Source organism: Hemitrygon akajei, chromosome 18 (assembly GCF_048418815.1).
Source record: "Hemitrygon akajei chromosome 18, sHemAka1.3, whole genome shotgun sequence".
NCBI classification, from domain to species: domain Eukaryota; kingdom Metazoa; phylum Chordata; class Chondrichthyes; order Myliobatiformes; family Dasyatidae; genus Hemitrygon; species Hemitrygon akajei.
The window spans coordinates 65,979,640-66,003,041 of record NC_133141.1 but is presented as its reverse complement, the minus strand read 5'-3'; the positions used below and the strand labels follow the sequence as shown (position 1 = coordinate 66,003,041).

The 23,402-nt window shown below is 53.8% G+C and overlaps 1 protein-coding gene across 6 annotated transcripts in view; it reads left to right on the top strand.

The window, feature by feature from the left end:
- Positions 1–23,051, top strand: part of LOC140741499 (protein AF-10-like) — a 335,405-nt gene extending 312,354 nt beyond the window's left edge. For 5 of the 6 annotated variants that reach the window (XM_073071775.1, XM_073071770.1, XM_073071771.1 and 2 more), the window contains 2 exons: positions 455–655; positions 16,959–23,051. In XM_073071775.1, the coding sequence (XP_072927876.1) occupies positions 455–655; positions 16,959–16,994 (237 nt within the window). In that variant the 3' untranslated portion in view covers positions 16,995–23,051. Of the gene's footprint in view, positions 1–454; positions 656–16,958 lie in introns of those variants that run through there. The other variant, XM_073071772.1, reaches the window with a different exon arrangement.
- Positions 23,052–23,402: the final 351 nt, after the last annotated feature.

Genomic DNA, 23,402 nt, shown 5'->3' with positions numbered 1-23,402 from the left:
TCTGTAAACTCTAGAGACTGTTGTGCATGAAAATCCCAGGAGATCAGCAGTTTCTGAGATACTCAAACCACCCTGTCTGACAGTCAGTCTCTTAGATCACATTTTTCCCCATTCTGATGTTTGGTCTGAACAACAATTGAGTCTCTTGACCATGTCTGCATGCTTTTATGCATAGAGCTGTTGCCACATGATTGGCTGATTAGGTACTTGCATTAACAAGGTGTAATTATGATGTTTAAATAGTCTGTGCAGGTCAGGAGCGAAAGGGGATGTGAATTGGATGTGGGGAATAGCAGACAGTGGTGAATGGGGTGAGCAGTCCAATGTAGATGAAGTCCTCAACAGCAGGTAGACTGAGGTAGGGGCTAAGAAGACGGGCTGGTGGTGCTCAGACTTCGGTGCTTTGGAAGTGACTTTATGGCGTTGACATTGTAATCCGTGTTCTCTGAGCCAGGACCAGCAAGCCTTGGTGTATCAGATGATGCAACAACAACAGCAGCAACAGAGGCAGCGGGAGCTCCAGCGGCTGCAGATGTCCGGAGCATCACAGCTCCCCGTCAACAACCTGGCTCAAGCATCACCATCCCTACCTGTCCACTCGGACCCAGACTCTTTCATTTCCCTTCACACCGACAACAGTGCGCAGAAAGCTCAGGTAGGCTTCGGACTTCTGCACTTACCTTGCAAACGAGCAATGAGGAAGTAGAGGCATCAGGACACCATGTAACCCTCATTCAGCCACTGGTTAAAGAATAGATTTATTTGTCATATGTACGTCGAAAATACAGTGGAATGCATTGCTTGTGTCAATAACCAACACAGTCCAAGTATGTGCTGAGGGTAGCCTGGAAGTGTCACCATGTTTCCAGCGCCAACATAGAATGCCTACAACGTACTAATCCTAACCTTAACCTGTACATCTTTGGGATGTGGAAGGAAACTGGAGCACCCAGAGGAAATCCATGTGTTCACAGGGATCCTTACAGACAGTGGCGAGAATTGAACTCTGATCGCTGGTGCTGTGAAGCATTGCGCTAACCGCTACACTACTGTGCCATTCCGGCTGGGTGTGTAGGCTAGCTGAAATTGGAAAGTTCAGTGTTCGTCTTTCACAGACATTTCTGACACTGGCTGGGGCAGTATTGTAATAATTTTACAACCTCAAAAAAACACACTCAAACAGGGAACACCAGCTAAGTGTATTAATACATGTATGTTTTATGTTTGTTGTTTGTCGAGTGCTGTGTTAATTTGTTTGTGGTTTGGCAGTTCCAGGTATATCTAGGCACAACTGAGGCATTGCTGGTATTATTCATGAGAAACTGCACACGCACAGTGTGTAGAATGGTCGTACCATAGACAGTGGGGAGTGGGGAGACTAAAGGGCTTCAGTGTATCCCTCAGGGTGTGGTTGGAGAGAGACTCTAATTGTGGTAGGTGCTTGTGAACTAAGTTGTGTAGTAGTTGATCCATGTAAACATTATATTGTACATATACAGTATATTGTATATAGTTTTTTCTTTCATCACTGTACATATATTTTCACATGTTGGGACTTGGTGTGAAAATTGGGAGAAATTAATAAAACATCTGAACCTGCTATAGCGATGGAGCCAGTTATTTTTTCAAGAGATGTAGAGCCCATACATCACATTGTGGCATTGTAACTTATAATCTCTTCTGATTTGGGGAATTGAACTGCAATCTTACAATCAGACTAATCGCTAAGCTACCATGCTGCCTTGTGACTTAAGTTAAAAATTAAGATTGTGACAACTTTTTCCCAAGCACTACGCCTGAACTGATGGCATATCCAATGAATCTTGTCATATCCCACTGTTTCTCCATCTTTGTCCTGTGTGTGTGTGTGTCTCTCTCTCTCTCTCTCTCTCTCTCTCTCTCTCTCTCCCCCTCCCTCCCTCCCTCCCTCTCCCTCTCCCTTTCCCTTTTTCTCTCTCTCGCCCTCCCTCTCCCCCCTCACTCTCTCTCACATCTCATTTTTCTTCATATTTCAGCCCTGCAAATCTGGTCCCATATTTTGACACCATGACCCCCTGCATAATCAGTTCAAGCGTCCTATCAGGTCCTGTAAGAATTCTCTACTTTTTATTGAGCTAACATGACTTTCTTGTAAACTTTGAAAGGTATAGGACCAATCTGTTAACCTCGCCATACTGGGCTGTCAAGAATGGATCTGATGAATGCTGGTTGCCCTTCCTCAGAGGGATGTAGATTCTTCCTTAGACTTGCACATGATTTTCCATCAGTGGCATGCATGAACCTGTGCTGTTTAACTCTAGAACTCTTATGTAGAACATTGATGTCAATGTCTCTAACTTCCGGTGATCTCTTCTTTTCCCCCCCCCCCCCACTCTTTTTTTTTCCATTTCCCCATTCTGGTTCCTTCTCCTCACCTGCCCATCACCTCCCTCTGGTGCCCCTTCTCCTTCCTTTTCTCCCATGGCCTCCTATCTCCTATCAGATTCCTTCTTTCAGCCCTTTACCTCTTCCTGGTCTCACCTATCACCTTGTACTCCTTCCACTCCCCTCCTCCTACCTTCTTATTCCAGGCTTCTGCCCCCTTCCTTTCCAGTCCTGATGAAGGGTCTCAGCTGTTTATTCTTCTTCATAGATGCTGCCTGACCTGCTGAGTTCCTTGACCACTTTGTGAGTGTTGGTCTGGATTTACAGCATCTGCAGAATCTCTTGTTTATGCTTTTCCATGTGCTGTCTGGTCTCAATGTGCAGCTTTATAATTAGAATGAGCTATCTTTATTCTTGCGCTCATATTCTTTTGCAGTAAAGGTGAAAGTACCATTTGTCTTCTTGGTTGTTTGCTGAACATTTCTACCAAAGTTCAAGGTAAATGTATTAACAAAGTCATATATGTCACCCTGACGTTCATTTTTTGGGGCAGCATGGTAGTGTAGTGGTTAGTATAATGCTTTACAGTACCAGTGACCCGGGTTCAATTCTTGCTGTCTGTAAGAAGTTTGTACATTCTCCCCATGACTGCATGGGTTTCCTCTGGGTGCTCTGGTTTCCTTCCACAGTCCAAAGACGTACCATTTGGTAAGTTAATTGGTCATTGTAAATTGTCCTGTGATTAGACTAGGGTTAAATTGGGGGATTGCTGGGCAGTCTGGCTCAAAGGGCTAGAAAAGCCTATGCTGCACTGTATCTCAATAAATAAATAAATAGATTTTCCTGTGGGCATTCAAAATATCCTGTTTTGGCCCTTTTACTTCATCAATTATCCCCCTCAACATCTTTGCATTCTTTCTACAACCACCCTATTTGTATCATAAGACCATAAGACAAAGATGCAAAATTAGGCCTTTCAGCTCATCGTGTCTGCTCTGCCATTCCATCATGGCTGATTTATTTTTCCTCTCAACCCCATTCTCCTGCCTTCTCCCCATAACCTTTGATGCCCTTGCTAATGAAGAGCCAATGACTTGGCCTCCACATCTGTCCATGGCAACGAATTCCACAGTTTGACCACCTCTGGCTGAAGAAGTTCCTCTTCATCTCTTCTAAGGAGACATCTTTCTATTCTGAGGCTGTGCCGTCTGGTCCTAGTCTTAGGGATAGACATTAAAAGTTGAACCAGCTAGTAATGTGTACATCCTGTGAATGAGTGAATTACAATAATAATTGGTTCAAGAACCGCATTGAGAAAATCCACACGTGCTAGTGCTAAAGGTGTTATTGTATTCTGAGGTTGTGCCATCTGGTCCTAGATTATGCCACTATTGGAAACATCCTCTCCACAACCATTTTATCTGGACCCTTCAATAATCAGGAAATTGTGGCGGTCCGCACACACGGGACTCGAACCGCCATCGGGAGCCGCAGGCAGTAGCGCGTTTGGAACTATCCCCGCTGATCGCAGGGACCCATGGGAGGGGAGATTTAAGCGCGAGAGTTTGAATCAGTAAAGACATTCCAAGTTCAGCTCTCTCTGCCTCCGTGTGTTCCTTTCGTAGCTCTTTGCGCGCGACTACATTGGTGACCCCGATGTTCCAGACGGCATCTGGAACCGGCGACTCTGCAACCAGCCATGAATCCGAGCGATTCGCACAGTGCGGTGTCTCTGAAGCTTCCGACTTTCTAGACCACTCAGCCCCACGTTTGGTTCGAGCAGGCTGAGGCCCAGTTCAATATCAGAGATATTACAGCTGACGCCACGCGGTACTACTACGTGGTCAGCGTGCTCGACCAGGAGACGGCAGGCCAGATCATCGACTTCCTACGCCAGCCACCAATGGAGGATGAGTACAGTAAGCTTAAGGTGCTCCTGATCTGTACCTTCGGACTCTCCCGCTGTGCGGCTCCTACACATGGACGGCCATAAGCCGTGCCTTTTATTTGAACAGTTGTTCCTCGAGCAAATGCCAGAGGATATTCGCCTCCTTCTCGCGAGTGAGGATTTCAATTACCCACTCAGGGTCGCGGCTAAAGCAAACGTCCTTTGGCAGAGCAAGCAACGTGGAGCAGCCTCCACCGGCCTAGCCACGATTGTGTGCCCCAGAGCCCAGGCCCCGCAACCGAAGCCGTCGAGACCCGGGGGGGAAAAGACGATAGTTTGGAACAATGGTGTTTCTATCACCAAAGATGGGGCTCAGGCGCACGCCGCTGCCGTCCACCATGTGCTTTTCCGGGAAACGCCAGGGCCAGCCGTCGCTAATGGCTACGACGGCTGGCTACCGAGGCAGCCTCCTGTACCTCTGGGACCGACACTCCGACAGGCGCTTCCTGGTAGACACCAGGGCCGAAATCTGTGTACTCCCCCCGTCGAACATGGACACTCGTAATGTGGTCCCAGGCCCCAAACTCACCGCTGCAAATGGCACCAGTATTCAGATGTACGGCCTGCGAACTATCTCACTGTATTTCGGGTCCAGCCGTTTCACTTGGACTTTCACGTTGGCAGCGGTGTCACAGCCACTACTAGGGGCAGACTTCCTCTGAGCCAACTGCCTCCTGGTCGACTTGAAAGGCCGGTGTTTGGTCCACGCCGAGACATTCCAGACTTTCCAGCTCGGAGAAGCCAAGCTACCGGCCCTCCACCTGGATTCCGTGACCCTCTCGGGTAATGAATTCGCCAGAGTGTTGGCAGAATTCCCCTCCATAGCCACCCCGCAGTTCTCCACGGCCGAGCTCGCAGGCTCCCACCCGACAAGCTCCACCTCGCCAAGGAGGAGTTCCGTAAGATGGAAGAGATGGGAATCGTACGCCACTCAGACAACCCGTGGGCATCCCCGCTGCACCTGGTGCCCAAGTCCTCAGGAGGATGGAGGCCCTGCGGAGACTACAGAAGGCTCAATGATGCCACAACCGCCGACAGATACCCGGTGCCCCACATCCAGGACTTCACGGCGAACCTGCACGGAGCGACCATCTTCTCAAAAATTGACCTGGTCAGGGGATACCATCAGAACCCAGTGCACCTCGACAACGTGCCCAAGACAGCGCTCATCACCCCATTCGGCTTGTTCAAATTCCTGAGGATGCCTTTTGGTCTCAAGAATTCAGCCCAAACTTTCCAAAGGCTCATGGACTCGGTGGGTCGTGGCCTGGATTTTGTTTTCATTTACTTGAACAATATCCTGTTGGCCAGCAGTTCGCACCAAGAGCATGTGGCATATTTGCACCAGCTCTGCCAACGCCTGAGCGACCACGGACTGGCAATCAATCCGGCGAAGTGCTAGTTCGGGCTGACGGAGATCGACTTCTTGGGCCACAGAGTCAACCGACATGGTGCAGTTCCCCTACCAGACAAGGTCCAGGCCATCGGCCAGTTCCCCAAGCCCAGCACAGTCAAGGGCCTGCAGGAGTTCGTAGGGATAGTCAACTGTGCTGGTGGCGGCCCACATCATGAGACCCTTGTTCTGCCTGATGGCCGGCAAGGCCATAGAAGTGGCATGGGTTGCGGAGTCTACAGAGGCGTTCGAACAGACTAAGACGGCCCTCCTAGTGCACCCGAGAGTCGATGTACCCACGACGCTCACAGTTGAGGCTTTCGACATGGTAGCAGCTCGTCGAGGACCAGTGGCGACTACTCGCGTTTTTCAGCCGGCACCTACGGCCACCAGAGGTGAAGTACAGCGTCTTCGACAGAGAGTTGCTAGCGCTCTACCTGGCTGTCCGGCATTTCCGGTACTTCTTCGAGGGAAGGGAGTTCACCGTGTATATGGACCACAAGCCCCTCACCTTCGCACTGGCCAAGGTATCGGACCCACGGTCGGCTCGGCAGCAGAGGCACCTGTCCTTTATTTCAGAATTCACCACGGACATCCCCCACATCGCAGGGAAGAACAACGTTGTCGCCGACACACTGTCTCGCCCCGCCTCCACTCAGTAGGCATATCGTCCTCTGGAATAGACAACGCAGCACTGGCGGAAGCACAACGGTCGGACACGGAGATTCCGGCTAACCAGTTGGAGGACGTCTCCATCGGCCAGGCAGTGGATCGACTCCTGTGTGACGTGTCTACCGGCAAACCCCGACCCGTGGTACCAGCAGCATGGAGACACTGGGTGTTCGACACGCTGAACGACCTGGCCCACCCGTCCATCCGGGTGTTCGACACGCTGAACGACCCGGCCCACCCGTCCATCCGGGTGTTCGACACGCTGAACGACCCGGCCCACCCATCCATCCGGGTGTTCGACACGCTGAACGACCCGGCCCACCCGTCCATCCGGGTGTTCAACACGCTGCACGACCCGGCCCACCCATCCATCCGGGTGTTCGACACGCTGAACGACCTGGCCCACCCGTCCATCCGGGTGTTCGACACGCTGCACGACCCGGCCCACCCATCCATCCGGGTGTTCGACACACTGCACGACCCGGCCCACCCGTCCGTCCGGGTGTTCGGCACGCTGTACGACCCGGCCCACCCGTCTATCCGGGTGTTCGACACGCTGCACGACCCGGCCCACCCGTCCGTCCGGGTGTTCGACACGCTGAACGACACAGCCCACCCGTCCGTCCGGGTGTTCGACACGCTGCACGACCCGGCCCACCCGTCCATCCGGGTGTTCGACACGCTGAACGACACAGCCCACCCGTCCGTCCGGGTGTTCGACACGCTGCACGACCCGGCCCACCCGTCCATCCGGGTGTTCGACACGCTGAACGACCCAGCCCACCCGTCCATCCGGGTGTTCGACACGCTGCACGACCTGGCCCACCCGTCCGTCCGGGTGTTCGACACGCTGAACGACCCAGCCCACACGTCCGTCCGGGTGTTCGACACGCTGTACGACCCAGCCCACCAATCCATCCGGGTGTTCGACACGCAGAACGACCTGGCCCACCCATCCATCCGGGTGTTCGACACGCTGAACGACCCGGCCCACCCATCCATCCGGGTGTTCGACACGACCCGGCCCACCCGTCCATCCGGGTGTTCGACACGCTGAACGACCCGGCCCAGCCGTCCATCCGGGTGTTCGACACGACCCGGCCCACCCGTCCATCCAGGTGTTCGACACACTGCACGACCCGGCCCACCCGTCCATCCGGGTGTTCGACACGCTGAACGACCCGGCCCACCCGTCCATCCGGGTGTTCGACACGCTGAACGACCCGGCCCACCCGTCCATCCGGGTGTTCGACACGCTGAACGACCCGGCCCACCCGTCCATCCGGGTGTTCGACACGCTGCACAACCCGGCACAACCATCCATCCGGGTGTTCGACACGCTGAACGACCCGGCCCACCCGTCCATCCGGGTGTTCGACACTCTGCAAGACCCGGCCCACACATCCATCCGGGTGTTCGACACACTGCACGACCCGGCCCACCCGTCCGTCCGGGTGTTCGACACGCTGTACGACCCGGCCCACCCATCCATCCGGGTGTTCGACATGCTGCACGACCCGGCCCACCCATCCATCCGGGTGTTCGACACGCTGAACGACACAGCCCACCCGTCCGTCCGGGTGTTCGACACGCTGCACGACCCGGCCCACCCGTCCATCCGGGTGTTCAACACGCTGAACGACCCAGCCCACCCGTCCATCCGGGTGTTCGACACGCTGCACGACCTGGCCCACACGTCCGTCCGGGTGTTCGACACGCTGAACGACCCAGCCCACCCGTCCGTCCGGGTGTTCGACACGCTGTACGACCCAGCCCACCAATCCATCCGGGTGTTCGACACGCAGAACGACCTGGCCCACCCATCCATCCGGGTGTTCGACACGCTGAACGACCCGGCCCACCCATCCATCCGGGTGTTCGACACGACCCGGCCCACCCGTCCATCCGGGTGTTCGACACGCTGAACGACCCGGCCCACCCGTCCATCCAGGTGTTCGACACACTGCAAGACCCGGCCCACCCGTCCATCCGGGTGTTCAACACGCTGAACGACCCGGCCCACCCATCCATCCGGGTGTTCGACACGCTGAACGACCCAGCCCAGCCGTCCATCCAGGTGTTCGACACGCTGTACGACCCAGCCCACCAATCCATCCGGGTGTTCGACACGCTGTACGACCCAGCCCACCAATCCATCCGGGTGTTCGACACGCTGAACGACCCGGCCCACCCATCCATCCGGGTGTTCGACATGCTGAACGACCCGGCCCACCCATCCATCCGGGTGTTCGACACGCTGTACGACCCGGCCCACCCGTCCGTCCGGGTGTTCGACACGCTGTACGACCCGGCCCACCCATCCATCCGGGTGTTCGACACGCTGCACGACCCGGCCCACCCGTCCGTCCGGGTGTTCGACACGCTGAACGACACAGCCCACCCGTCCGTCCGGGTGTTCGACACGCTGCACGACCCGGCCCACCCGTCCATCCGGGTGTTCGACACGCTGAACGACACAGCCCACCCGTCCGTCCGGGTGTTCGACACGCTGCACGACCCGGCCCACCCGTCTATCCGGGTGTTCGACACGCTGCACGACCCGGCCCACCCGTCCGTCCGGGTGTTCGACACGCTGAACGACACAGCCCACCCGTCCGTCCGGGTGTTCGACACGCTGCACGACCCGGCCCACCCGTCCATCCGGGTGTTCGACACGCTGAACGACACAGCCCACCCGTCCGTCCGGGTGTTCGACACGCTGCACGACCCGGCCCACCCGTCCATCCGGGTGTTCGACACGCTGAACGACCCAGCCCACCCGTCCATCCGGGTGTTCGACACGCTGCACGACCTGGCCCACCCGTCCGTCCGGGTGTTCGACACGCTGAACGACCCAGCCCACACGTCCGTCCGGGTGTTCGACACGCTGTACGACCCAGCCCACCAATCCATCCGGGTGTTCGACACGCAGAACGACCTGGCCCACCCATCCATCCGGGTGTTCGACACGCTGAACGACCCGGCCCACCCATCCATCCGGGTGTTCGACACGACCCGGCCCACCCGTCCATCCGGGTGTTCGACACGCTGAACGACCCGGCCCAGCCGTCCATCCGGGTGTTCGACACGACCTGGCCCACCCGTCCGTCCGGGTGTTCGACACGCTGCACGACCCGGCCCACCCGTCCGTCCGGGTGTTCGACACGCTGAACGACACAGCCCACCCGTCCGTCCGGGTGTTCGACACGCTGCACGACCCGGCCCACCCGTCCATCCGGGTGTTCGACACGCTGAACGACACAGCCCACCCGTCCGTCCGGGTGTTCGACACGCTGCACGACCCGGCCCACCCGTCCATCCGGGTGTTCGACACGCTGAACGACCCAGCCCACCCGTCCATCCGGGTGTTCGACACGCTGCACGACCTGGCCCACCCGTCCGTCCGGGTGTTCGACACGCTGAACGACCCAGCCCACACGTCCGTCCGGGTGTTCGACACGCTGTACGACCCAGCCCACCAATCCATCCGGGTGTTCGACACGCAGAACGACCTGGCCCACCCATCCATCCGGGTGTTCGACACGCTGAACGACCCGGCCCACCCATCCATCCGGGTGTTCGACACGACCCGGCCCACCCGTCCATCCGGGTGTTCGACACGCTGAACGACCCGGCCCAGCCGTCCATCCGGGTGTTCGACACGACCCGGCCCACCCGTCCATCCAGGTGTTCGACACACTGCACGACCCGGCCCACCCGTCCATCCGGGTGTTCGACACGCTGAACGACCCGGCCCACCCGTCCATCCGGGTGTTCGACACGCTGAACGACCCGGCCCACCCGTCCATCCGGGTGTTCGACACGCTGAACGACCCGGCCCACCCGTCCATCCGGGTGTTCGACACGCTGCACAACCCGGCACAACCATCCATCCGGGTGTTCGACACGCTGAACGACCCGGCCCACCCGTCCATCCGGGTGTTCGACACTCTGCAAGACCCGGCCCACACATCCATCCGGGTGTTCGACACACTGCACGACCCGGCCCACCCGTCCGTCCGGGTGTTCGACACGCTGTACGACCCGGCCCACCCATCCATCCGGGTGTTCGACATGCTGCACGACCCGGCCCACCCATCCATCCGGGTGTTCGACACGCTGAACGACACAGCCCACCCGTCCGTCCGGGTGTTCGACACGCTGCACGACCCGGCCCACCCGTCCATCCGGGTGTTCAACACGCTGAACGACCCAGCCCACCCGTCCATCCGGGTGTTCGACACGCTGCACGACCTGGCCCACACGTCCGTCCGGGTGTTCGACACGCTGAACGACCCAGCCCACCCGTCCGTCCGGGTGTTCGACACGCTGTACGACCCAGCCCACCAATCCATCCGGGTGTTCGACACGCAGAACGACCTGGCCCACCCATCCATCCGGGTGTTCGACACGCTGAACGACCCGGCCCACCCATCCATCCGGGTGTTCGACACGACCCGGCCCACCCGTCCATCCGGGTGTTCGACACGCTGAACGACCCGGCCCACCCGTCCATCCAGGTGTTCGACACACTGCAAGACCCGGCCCACCCGTCCATCCGGGTGTTCAACACGCTGAACGACCCGGCCCACCCATCCATCCGGGTGTTCGACACGCTGAACGACCCAGCCCAGCCGTCCATCCAGGTGTTCGACACGCTGTACGACCCAGCCCACCAATCCATCCGGGTGTTCGACACGCTGTACGACCCAGCCCACCAATCCATCCGGGTGTTCGACACGCTGAACGACCCGGCCCACCCATCCATCCGGGTGTTCGACATGCTGAACGACCCGGCCCACCCATCCATCCGGGTGTTCGACACGCTGTACGACCCGGCCCACCCGTCCGTCCGGGTGTTCGACACGCTGTACGACCCGGCCCACCCATCCATCCGGGTGTTCGACACGCTGCACGACCCGGCCCACCCGTCCGTCCGGGTGTTCGACACGCTGAACGACACAGCCCACCCGTCCGTCCGGGTGTTCGACACGCTGCACGACCCGGCCCACCCGTCCATCCGGGTGTTCGACACGCTGAACGACACAGCCCACCCGTCCGTCCGGGTGTTCGACACGCTGCACGACCCGGCCCACCCGTCCATCCGGGTGTTCGACACGCTGAACGACACAGCCCACCCGTCCGTCCGGGTGTTCGACACGCTGCACGACCCGGCCCACCCGTCCATCCGAGTGTTCAACACGCTGAACGACCCAGCCCACCCGTCCATCCGGGTGTTCGACACGCTGTACGACCTGGCCCACCCGTCCGTCCGGGTGTTCGACACGCTGAACGACCCAGCCCACCCGTCCGTCCGGGTGTTCGTCACGCTGTACGACCCAGCCCACCAATCCATCCGGGTGTTCGACACGCAGAACGACCTGGCCCACCCATCCATCCGGGTGTTCGACACGCTGAAAGACCCGGCCCTCCCATCCATCCGGGTGTTCGACACGACCCGGCCCACCCGTCCATCCGGGTGTTCGACACGCTGAACGACCCGGCCCAGCCGTCCATCCGGGTGTTCGACACGCTGAACGTCCCGGCCCAGCCGTCCATCCGGGTGTTCGACACGACCCGGCCCACCCGTCCATCCGGGTGTTCGACACACTGCACGACCCGGCCCACCCGTCCATCCGGGTGTTCAACACGCTGAACGACCCGGCCCACCCATCCATCCGGGTGTTCGACACGCTGAACGACCCAGCCCAGCCGTCCATCCGGGTGTTCGACACGCTGTACGACCCAGCCCACCAATCCATCCGGATGTTCGACACGCTGTACGACCCAGCCCACCAATCCATCCGGGTGTTCGACACGCTGAACGACCCGGCCCACCCATCCATCCGGGTGTTCGACATGCTGAACGACCCGGCCCACCAATCCATCCGGGTGTTCGACACGCTGTACGACCCAGCCCACCAATCCATCCGGGTGTTCGACACGCTGTACGACCCAGCCCACCAATCCATCCGGGTGTTCGACACGCTGTACGACCCAGCCCACCAATCCATCCAGGTGTTCGACACGCTGAACGACCCGGCCCACCCATCCATCCGGGTGTTCGACACACTGAACGACCCGGCCCACCCATCCATCCGGGTGTTCGACACGCTGAACGACCCGGCCCAGCCGTCCATCCGGGTGTTCGACACACTGAACGACCCAGCCCACCAATCCATCCGGGTGTTCGACACGCAGAACGACCCGGCCCACCCGTCCATCCGGGTGTTCGACACGCTGCACGACCCGGCCCACCCGTCCATCCGGGTGTTCGACACGCTGAACGACCCAGCCCAGCCGTCCATCCGGGTGTTCGACACGCTGAACGACCCAGCCCAGCCGTCCATCCGGGTGTTCGACACGCTGTACGACCCAGCCCACCCGTCCATCCGGGTGTTCAACACGCTGAACGACCCGGCCCACCCATCCATCCGGGTGTTCGACACGCTGAACGACCCAGCCCAGCCGTCCATCCGGGTGTTCGACACGCTGTACGACCCAGCCCACCAATCCATCCGGGTGTTCAACACGCTGTACGACCCAGCCCACCAATCCATCCGGGTGTTCGACACGCTGAACGACCCGGCCCACCCATCCATCCGGGTGTTCGACACGCTGAACGTCCCGGCCCACCCATCCATCCGGGTGTTCGACACGCTGTACGACCCGGCCCAGCCGTCCATCCGGGTGTTCGACACGCTGAACGACCCAGCCCAGCCGTCCATCCGGGTGTTCGACACGCTGTACGACCCAGCCCACCAATCCATCCGGGTGTTCGACACGCTGTACGACCCAGCCCACCAATCCATCCAGGTGTTCGACACGCTGAACGACCCGGCCCACCCATCCATCCGGGTGTTCGACACACTGAACGACCCGGCCCACCCATCCATCCGGGTGTTCGACACGCTGAACGATCCGGCCCAGCCGTCCATCCGGGTGTTCGACACGCTGAACGACCCAGCCCACCAATCCATCCGGGTGTTCGACACGCAGAACGACCCGGCCCACCCGTCCATCCGGGTGTTCGACACGCTGCACGACCCGGCCCACCCGTCCATCCGGGTGTTCGACACGCTGAACGACACAGCCCACCCGTCCATCCGGGTGTTCGACACGCTGAACGACCCAGCCCACCCATCCATCCGGGTGTTCGACACGCTGTACGACCCGGCCCACCCGTCCATCCGGGTGTTCGACACTCTGTACGACCCGGCCCACCCATCCATCCGGGTCTTCAACACGCTGTACGACCCGGCCCACCCATCCATCCGGGTGTTCAACACGACCCGGCCCACCCATCCATCCGGGTCTTCAACACGCTGTACGACTCGGCCCACCCATCCATCCGGGTCTTCAACACGCTGTACGACCCGGCCCACCCATCCATCCGGGTGTTCAACACGACCCGGCCCACCCGTCCATCCAGGTGTTCGACACAACCCGGCCCACCCATCCATCCGGGTGTTCGACACGACCCGGCCCACCCGTCCATCCGCTGTTTGACACGACCCGGCCCACCCATCCATCCGCTGTTCGACACGACCCGGCCCACCCGTCCATCCGGATCTTCAACACGCTGAACGACCCGGCCCACCCATCCATCCGGGTGTTCGACACGCTGAACGACCCGGCCCACCCATCCATCCGGGTGTTCGACACGCTGTACGACCTGGCCCACCCGTCCATCCGGGTGTTCGACACGCTGAACGACCCGGCCCACCCATCCATCCGGGTCTTCAACACGCTGAACGACTCGGCCCACCCGTCCATCCGGGTGTTCAACACGCTGAACGACCCGGCCCACCCGTCCATCCGGGTGTTCAACACGCTGTACGAGCTGGCCCACCCATCCATCCGGGTGTTCGACACGCTGTACGACCCGGCCCACCCGTCCATCCGGGTGTTCAACACGCTGTACGACCTGGCCCACCCGTCCATCCGGGTGCTCGACACGCTGAACGACCTGGCCCACCCGTCCATCCGGGTGTTCGACACGCTGTACGACCCGGCCCACCCGTCCATCCGGGTGTTCGACACGCTGAACGACCCGGCCCACCAATCCATCCAGGTGTTCGACACGCTGTACGACCCGGCCCACCCATCCATCCGGGTGTTCGACACGCTGAACGACCCGGCCCACCCATCCATCCAGGTGTCCATCAAGCTGGTAGTGGACTGATTCGTCTGGCACGGTTTATGCAAACAGGTCAGACACTGGGTCGGGACCTGCGTACACTGCCAGACTGCCAAAGTCCATTGGCACATGAAGGCTTCCCTCCAGCAGTTCCAGCCGACACACAGGAGGTTCCAACACATCCACGTGGGTATCGTCGGCCCCCTGTCAGTCTCCCGGGGCGCCAGGTATATCTTTACCATGGTAGACAGGTTCACCAGATGGCCGGAAGCCATACCACTCGCAGACACGTCCACTGAGTCCTGCGACAGGGCGCTCATTGCAAACTGGATCGCCAGGTTCGGCCTCCGAACGGACATCGCCTCCGACAGAGGGGCGCAGTTCATGTCTGGTTTGTGGACAGCACTGGCACAGCTCTTGGACACCCAGCTGCATCACACCACAGCGTAACATCCCCAGTCCAACGGTTTGGTAGAGCGATTCCACCGGCATCTCAAGTCAGCCCTGATAGCGCACCTCAGGGGCCCCAACTGGACAGACGAGCTTCCCTGGGTCCTACTGGGCATCCGCACAGCCCCCAAGGAGGACCTGGGCACCTCCTCGATGGAATTGGTCTACGGCGCCCCCTTGACGGTCCCGGGCGAGTTCGTACCAGAGGCCCGAGGTTCAGACGAAACTCCAGCAGCGGTGCTAACGAGGCTGCGGGACAAGGTAGGGACCCTGGCACCGGTCCCGACCTGCAGGCATGGTCCCACGCCATCCTTCACCCCCTAAAGACCTACGAGACTGTGAGTATGTTTTTATTCACAGGGGCATGCACAGGTCACCTCTACAGCGGCCGTACGAGGGACCCTTCAGGGTGATCTGGCACAATGGAACCACGTGTGTCGTGGAGGTGGGTGGCTGGGAAGAGACTTTTACAGTGGACCACCTCAAACCGGCGCACTTGGACATTGAGCAACCAGTGAGGGTACCCACACCGCGCCGCGCTGGCGAGGCCCGCCACCCAGACTGGGGGCTCCACTCCCCTGATGGACGTTTCTGGGGGGGGGGGGGGGGTGGCGGTCCGCACACACGGGACTCGATCCGCCGTTTGGAGCCGCAGGCAGTCGCGGCCTGCTCGGGGTGGACCTTCCGGGGACGGTCTGATGTCACGTCCACCCTGCTGGTCGCAGGGACCCATGGGAAGGGAGATTTAAGCGCGCGAGTTTGAATCAGTAAAGTCATTCTGAGTTCAGCTCTCTCTGTCTCCGTGTGTTCCTTTCGTAGCGCTTTGCGCACGACTACAAAATATGGAATTATTACACTTCATCCCCTAATCTAAATCATTACCTCCAGGGTCCCAACATCAATCCCTGTGAGTTCTGCAGGTTACAGCCCACCTGCATGGGAATAAACCATTTATTATTATTCTCTGTTAATGAATCCTCAATTCCAAGCCAGCTTTCTCACCTGAATTACATTATTGGAAATTCCTAACAGACTTGTCAAATGTGATTTTCCTTTCATAAATCCACATTAATAGTATTCATTCCTATTGTTACTTTCTGACTTCCCTGAAACCACTTAATAACTGATATAATTGTTTTCCTCATTGCTGATGTCAGGCTAACTGGTTTGTTTTCTCTCCCCCCCTCCCCCCCCCCACTTAAAGATTAGCTTTGTTTGTCAAAACACACAGTGAAATACATTATTTGCATCAATGACCAGCACAGTCCAATCTGAGGATGTGCTTATGGTAGGCTGCAAGTGTCATTAGGCTTCTGGTGCCAATATAACCTGCCCACAACTCACTAACCCTAAAATCCTTTGGAATGTGAGGGAAAACCAGAGCACCCGAGGAAACCCACGTGGTCCTGGGAGAATGTCCAAATTCCTGACAGGCAGTGGTGGCAACTGAACAAAAATCAGTGAATGCTGGTGTTGCTCACATGTCTCCATACAGTTAGCCACAATTGACATTCTAAATTTTAAAGTTGGCACAAAAATGTGTAAAGTAAGAAAAATGATTGACAGGTAGAAATGTACCCCACATGAGATTTATTTTAAACTAAGTGCAAAATCTTTAACATTGGCTAAATTTTGTCCATAAATTGCTAGCCTATTATTCATATGGCTGATATAGTTTTTATTATGCCGATAATCACAGGGTCAAAATCTGTGCAAGCACCATGGTTGGCACATATTCATTGGATCACAGGCACTATATCTATGCTGTATTAAGGCAAGACACACACAAAATGCTGGAGGAACTCAGCAGGGTCGCGGCCCGAAACATCGACTGTACTCTTTTCCATAGATACCACCTGGCCTGCAAAGTTCCTCTAGCATTTTGTGTGTATTGCTTGGATTTCCATCATCTGCAGATTTTCTCTTGTCTGTGCTGTATTAATCTATGATTCTATATGTAACAATAATCTTTTTGTTTATTACCTTTTAAGAGGCTGAATGATAAAGTCAACCAGGATAAAAGCTGACAATGTCATGACTGCACCTCGGCCTGATAATTTTGGATCACTTTTCCTGAAGCCAGAGATCATGGGTCAAGAGTTGGACAGCCTCGGATATCTGCTGCCGAACAACAGACTCTTGCACAGGGGGGAGGCACAAGAAAAAAACAAGCCAGAAATGAGTTGCACAAGCAACTTTTGCCCAGCAGCAAGCCATTGGAATCACCGCTGCAGAACTCAGTTCTGGTCTTGTGAAACAGAGGAACATGATCATTGCTGCTGTACAGAAATTCAGAGACGCAAAGTCAAAGGATCAGAAAAACTTCTACGATTCCATGTACACATCTGAACATATGTGTTAGCAATATCTGTGGCATCAAAGTGACAAGTCTGACCCCATTATGGTCCTCTGTGACAAATATTGTTATTTCTTTATTTTTGTGTGTGTGTGTATATATGCTGATGGTACTGTGTCTTTCTCATGTCAACAAAGGCAAGAATGAATTAATGGGGAAGAAGTTCTCTGTCAATTGCATATGCTAAACATGTGATGCGGTGATGAATGTGCATTGAATTTTACACATCGTGGCCACTTTATTAGGTACAGAATAGAACCTGGTGTGGCCTTCTGCTGCTGCAGCTCACCCACTTAAAGTTTCAACATGTTGTGTGTTCAGAAATACTCCACTGCACACCACTGTTGTAACATGTGGTTATTTGAGTTACTGTCACCACCTTGTCAGCTTGAACCAGTTTGGCCATTCTCCTCTGACGTGTCTTATTAACAAGGCATTTTTGCTAACAAAACTGGTGCTCATTGGATTTTTTTTTTGTTTTTCACACCATTTCTGTGAACTTTAGAGACTGTTGTGTGTGAAAGTCGCAGAAGATCAGCAGTTTCTGAGATACTCAAACCACCCCGTTTGGCACCAACAATCATTCCACGGTCAAAGTCACTTAGGTTACGTTTCTTACCCATTCTGATGTTTGGTCTGAACAACAACTGAACCTCTTAATCATGTCTGCATTTGTGCATTGAGTTGCTTCCACATGATACTTGCATTAATGAGCAGGTGTACAAGTGCATCTAATAAAGTAGCCACTGAGTGTAGTTCCATTGGTTCAATGGAACCAAATTTTATAAGTACAGACAACACCATATTACTCAATTAGCCAAACGACAATGAACTTCCAGTCCAATGTCATTTCTGAGATAGAGCTGTGAGGTAGCAGTTAGGTTTGGGACAAGACTGACCTGTCCTGCACTGAGAACTCCTCCACTCCAGGCCACTCAAATCAGCTGAAGTTGGGAATGCTTAAGGATGTGCTGGGTACTCCCAGGGTGGTCTGCACTGGATATTTAATCTGGGATAATATCAAGCAATATTTTTTTGCATAGGAGAGATTTTTTTTATATTACCTGTATTCATACTGGGTCATGTGGACCAAATCATATTTATCATCCCATCCCTTATTAAAGTGACTGTATCGAGGCAGACCTCAAGAACTGCCATGGTCCACAATAGTAGAGTTACCCTTTAGATTGATGCAAGCCCCAGCATTTTCACCCTGTAATGCTTTATTCCCTGGGTACCAGTTTTAACCTGGCCATGGATCATGTGCCCCTTATAAATTTAAGAATGGAATTGAGAGCTTTGGAGTAAACATGAAACAAGGGAGGTTTTCCTGTATTCCAGAGATTGAAATCAATACAGAATGGTCTCACCAATTACCTCCCAGCTTGTGTTCCTTTCCCTCCCCCCACCCCACCCACCTCCTAATTCTGGCTTCTTCCCCTTCCTTTCCAGTCCTGAAGAAAGGTCTCGTCTCGGCCCGACACGTGGACTGTATGTATATTAATTTCCATTGATGCTGCCTGACCTGCTGACTTACTCCAGCATTTTATGTGTGTCTTGCTCTGGATTTCCAGCATCTGCAGAATTTCTAGTGTTTGCAACTTGTGAGAGAGAGTGGGTGTTACAGAGGAAGGCATGAACCACTCAGACACTGACTGCGCTGCAGCTGATGTATGCTGGTCTAGGATTAGCTGAGCTATTAATAAGCACGTCCTAAGCATCAGCTGAGATAAAGGTCATTAACCACTGGCTGTGCTTTATAAACTAAAACTCCCTCTAGGAATTGTCAGTTTCTCCTCCCTTCCACTGATAGGTGAACCCTAACGAAACCTCAACCTGGTCACCCCTTATCCTTTATTTTCACAGAAAGTCTTAACTATTGTTATGCTCTTTGTTTCCTTAGTAGCCTGTTCAGAGAGCTGATCTGCTTAATGCCCAGGTGCTTTGCTCAGACATTTCAACAGACAAGAATTGATGTCATTTTTCGAAAGATTTCAGGAAACTGTGTGGAGTAGCAAGCACAAAATGCTGGAGGAAATCAGCATGTCTGGCAGCATCTTTGGAGAGGAATAAACAGACTCTTTTCAGGCCAAAACCTGATGAGTTGTCTTGATGAAGGTTTTTGGCTGGAAACATCAACTGTTTATTCCCTTCCATAGATCCTGAATTCCTCCGGCATTTTATGGGTGTTTCTCTGGATTACCAGTATCGGCAGAATCTCTTGGTGAATATTCTGTGGAAATTGGTCCAGAGTGTCTGGCCAGTGGATGGGGATGAGGAAGAGCAGGAAAATGGGGGCTGTAATCACTGAAGTCAAAAAAACCACCCCACCCCCACCCCAGTGCTTGTGGGGCATGTGCTTTTTCGTAGCACTCTGGAAAACCCCAAAGAGAGTCCTAAAACCTGGGATTTCTCCAAGGAACTGGTTCTTTTTCAACGACCAAGTTAAACTCTCATTAATCCTAGAGTTGCACTGGGTGGGTAGCGTTCAGACCCCTCAGTGATGGGACTATCCCAAGAGTCCAGTGCCAGCAATCTGCTCCTACACACTCATTCACCCAGAGGAAGACCAGGGTCCATACCAACTCTGGATTTGTTTCTTTGCTGAGAATACTCCAGGCCTTATCAGCAGGGTCCACCCTTATACGCTTCCCCCCACTCCTGATTCCCTCTCCCTCAGGTTCTCACTCTGCACCCAAGCCAGAGGAATAAACCCAGCAGCAAAGTTTCCCCCACCTTCACCAAGCATCAGTTGGCAACTGAGGGGTGATACCCTCATCTCCCTGTTCCTAAAGGCAGGCAATCTGGGCTGGTTGGGTTTAGAATGGGAAGACAGAGCCTTATTTGTGATAGTTTTGTTGTTGTCTTACAAAAATTCTTGCACTTTATAATGGAAAGGTGAATGCTATGCATCTATGATTTAGATTAATTCCCAAGGCTTCTTTGCATGTGCGTGAGCTGAGGCTGGTTGGAATAGAGGGAGAGAAAGCAGAAACATCACTTCCGCTCTTTCTCCCAGGTCAGATAGTGGGTTTGATTCGATCATCTATAGGGCATGGATCCTTAAGCAAAGACTGGAGAGACCCATTTGCTCTCTCATGGTTTAAGTTGCTTTGCCTGGTCTTTTAGAATCAAGAACTCCAGTTTTTAGGTAGTACTTCTCTCAATCTATGGTTACCCTGCACTTTAACTCTGGAATGACACAGCCCTGAACAGAGAAGGAACAGGATAAGGTGACCCACTCCAGCACCAACTCGTCTTCTATCTTATGTTCTAACTGTTATCTTCTGTCTAGGTGCAAGGAGTGTTTGAGAGGGCAAGGTGTGTTGTTGATGGGATCTGGCACTTGGCTGGTGAGGGTTTGTGACTCAGGATGTAAAGGCGCAAACCTGCCCCCATTTTTTGGACCAAATCTCACTTTGTGGGGGTGGGTTTGGGTTAAGGAGGCATCTTGACAGTACCTCCTCTGTGAATGGGCACAATATCATACATGTCAGGATGGTGTTGCCAGTCTTCTATGCCAACCCATCAGATTTGGACTGGAGTTTCCAGAAAGAAATCTTAATCTCCAGGGAAACATTCCACATTTTGCTAGGCACTTCAGCAAAAACAAAGCATTGCAAAATGGAGGAAGGGTTTGTTAACTGGCACCCTGTGTGTTACTGAGAATGGCAGGGTGGAAAGGCCCAGCCAGATTATTCAGGAGAGGGTGGACTAGGATTAGGCCAAAAGTAGAGGGGAGAGGACTACCAACTCTAGATGTGGGGTATCCTTTTAGTCCTCTCACCACAATGGTAGTAAAGAACTGGGGTTCCCATCAGAGCAATGATGTGCATTGTCTTCTTTCTGAAAATGTGATGCATTTGAAGCTCCCTGCAAGAGTTGCAGGAATTAAATACCTTTCTCGCAAACCATCTCAAAAGAGTTGAGTTTGAACCTTGTGTAGACAATAACAGCATTGGTTTCTGTCTGAGAAAACACTGCTAATTTGTAACTGTACCCTCATAGGCATTGTGAATCAGATTTAATGTCCTTTTATGTGTAGTAAACCTAACCTTCTGCACTGTCTCGTTATATCCCGAGAAAGGTGTATTTTCAGTGATAGTAAATGGATGTTGTTCACCACAGGCTTCCATCACCCAACCATTAATATAAATAGGAATGTAGACTTGGACCAAACATTCAGGATTGGCCTGAAATTGACAGGAAATCAAGGATTAAAACTCCAGGTGACTGGCACAAGCAAGCCCCAGAGGTAAATCAGAGGAGAGTTATCTTGGAAAGGCTTCATTTAATGTATGAAAAGAATGGAGATGGCAGGAAAACTGGGAGACAAGTGGCCACCAGAGATTGCTTGTCTTCCCAGTTGGTGAGGTAAGATGGACATGGTGGTGACTGGGAAGGTGGAGGTCAAGGGTGGTGAGATGAAATTTCCAGAGATATGGAAGAGTTAGCAAGTTGACATGTAATGCACAAGATGGAAAACTCCCATGGTGAGTTGGAGGTAGTTGGGCATTTTCATGTAAGACGATGTCCAAAGTCAATTCTGACCAAGATGAGAAGACAGGTGGTTGCGCCCATATTGATATGATGGCTCATGGGCTTCATGTGAATGTATTCACCACTAATGACAGAAATTCTCGTTCTGAGTCCAAAGGACCTGTGGATTTTCAAGGTTACTTTTCCTTACAAGATAAAGTCGGCTTTACGAGGTGCAGGTTTCAGAAGTAGTGAGGGGTTGGCGATGATGTTTGGTCATGTCTTGCTCTCCACCATCATGTTGTGTTTCTTGTGCACTTTTTTTCTTTCTGAAAACGTGAGAGCAGTGGGCGTCTTGTGATTGGCGATCATGTACTGCTCTCTCATCTGGTCTAACTGCTTTTGATAGATTTATCCAAACTGGCGTGTAACTGTAGCTGCAGACATAGCGTGTAATGTTACAGTGCTGCAGTGAATATGTGCAGAAAACATTGTCCTTGTACTGTAAAGAACTTTTCCTTTTTAGAACGCAGCATGTTTATAAAATATATCATGTTTTTTTTCAAGAAAATAATCATTTGCTACATTCAATAGACTATTGTATGGGGTTTATCCTTGGATGGGTGACCCACTGTGACGTGCGCTGATCGGGGTTACCTGGCTAAGCCAGGTTTGCTGGGTTGAATGTAGAAGGTGTTGAAGTTTTCCTTGTACTTTGTCTGGTGGTTCTAGTCCCAGGGCCCTTGCTGTCAATAAGCATGTGATTGGTGGGATGATGGAATTCCCAACCCAGTCCTCCCAGTGGAAGACCGAATGATTTAAGGAAAACGACACAGCCAGACAGAGAGCTGATGAATCCTTTACTGGTGCTTTTAGTGCAGTGAGGTGACAGTCAGGGTGCCCGGTGTGGGTTGTACAGGGGATTCATCTGACTTGTAAATAAACTCATTTCAAATATTATTTGTCAAAAGCATAAAAATCTAAATATGCTCATTTGTAATATTTCTATGAAAGACATTTTGCTTAGAGATTTATCTGTGTGATTTTATTTATTGTTTTTTTTTTGTTTTGTTAAAAGAATAACTTTGGAATTATACACCGAACTGTGCAGAGAACCCAGGTGGCCATGTTGCTTCAGGGCAACATGAGAGCTGAGAAAATGTAAGAGAGATATTTTGCTATGAAGGATTACATTTTTACTAAAAAAAAAGATTGTTCAAAAGAAGAAAATAATTTATCTTGTTTATTTGCAACTGTGTGGTGTCCATTTACTCTGTATGTGTGGGAAACACTTGCCAGTGGTGCCCTTGAGAAACCAAGGGAGCCTGGCAATATCTGAGCTACTGTCTTTTAGATGGGACATTACATGGAATATGGAACATATTCAGCACAGAAACAGACTCTTTGGCCCATGATGCCAAGTTCCTTTATTTCTACACGTGATACATATCCCTCCATTCCAGCATGTATATGTGTTTTTCTAAATGCCTTTTTAGTATCTTATATCTTTTTCCTCCACTACTCTGACAAACCATTCCAGGCACCTACCATTCTCTACATATAAAAAAAATGTATCCTGCACATCTCCTTTAAATTCCAG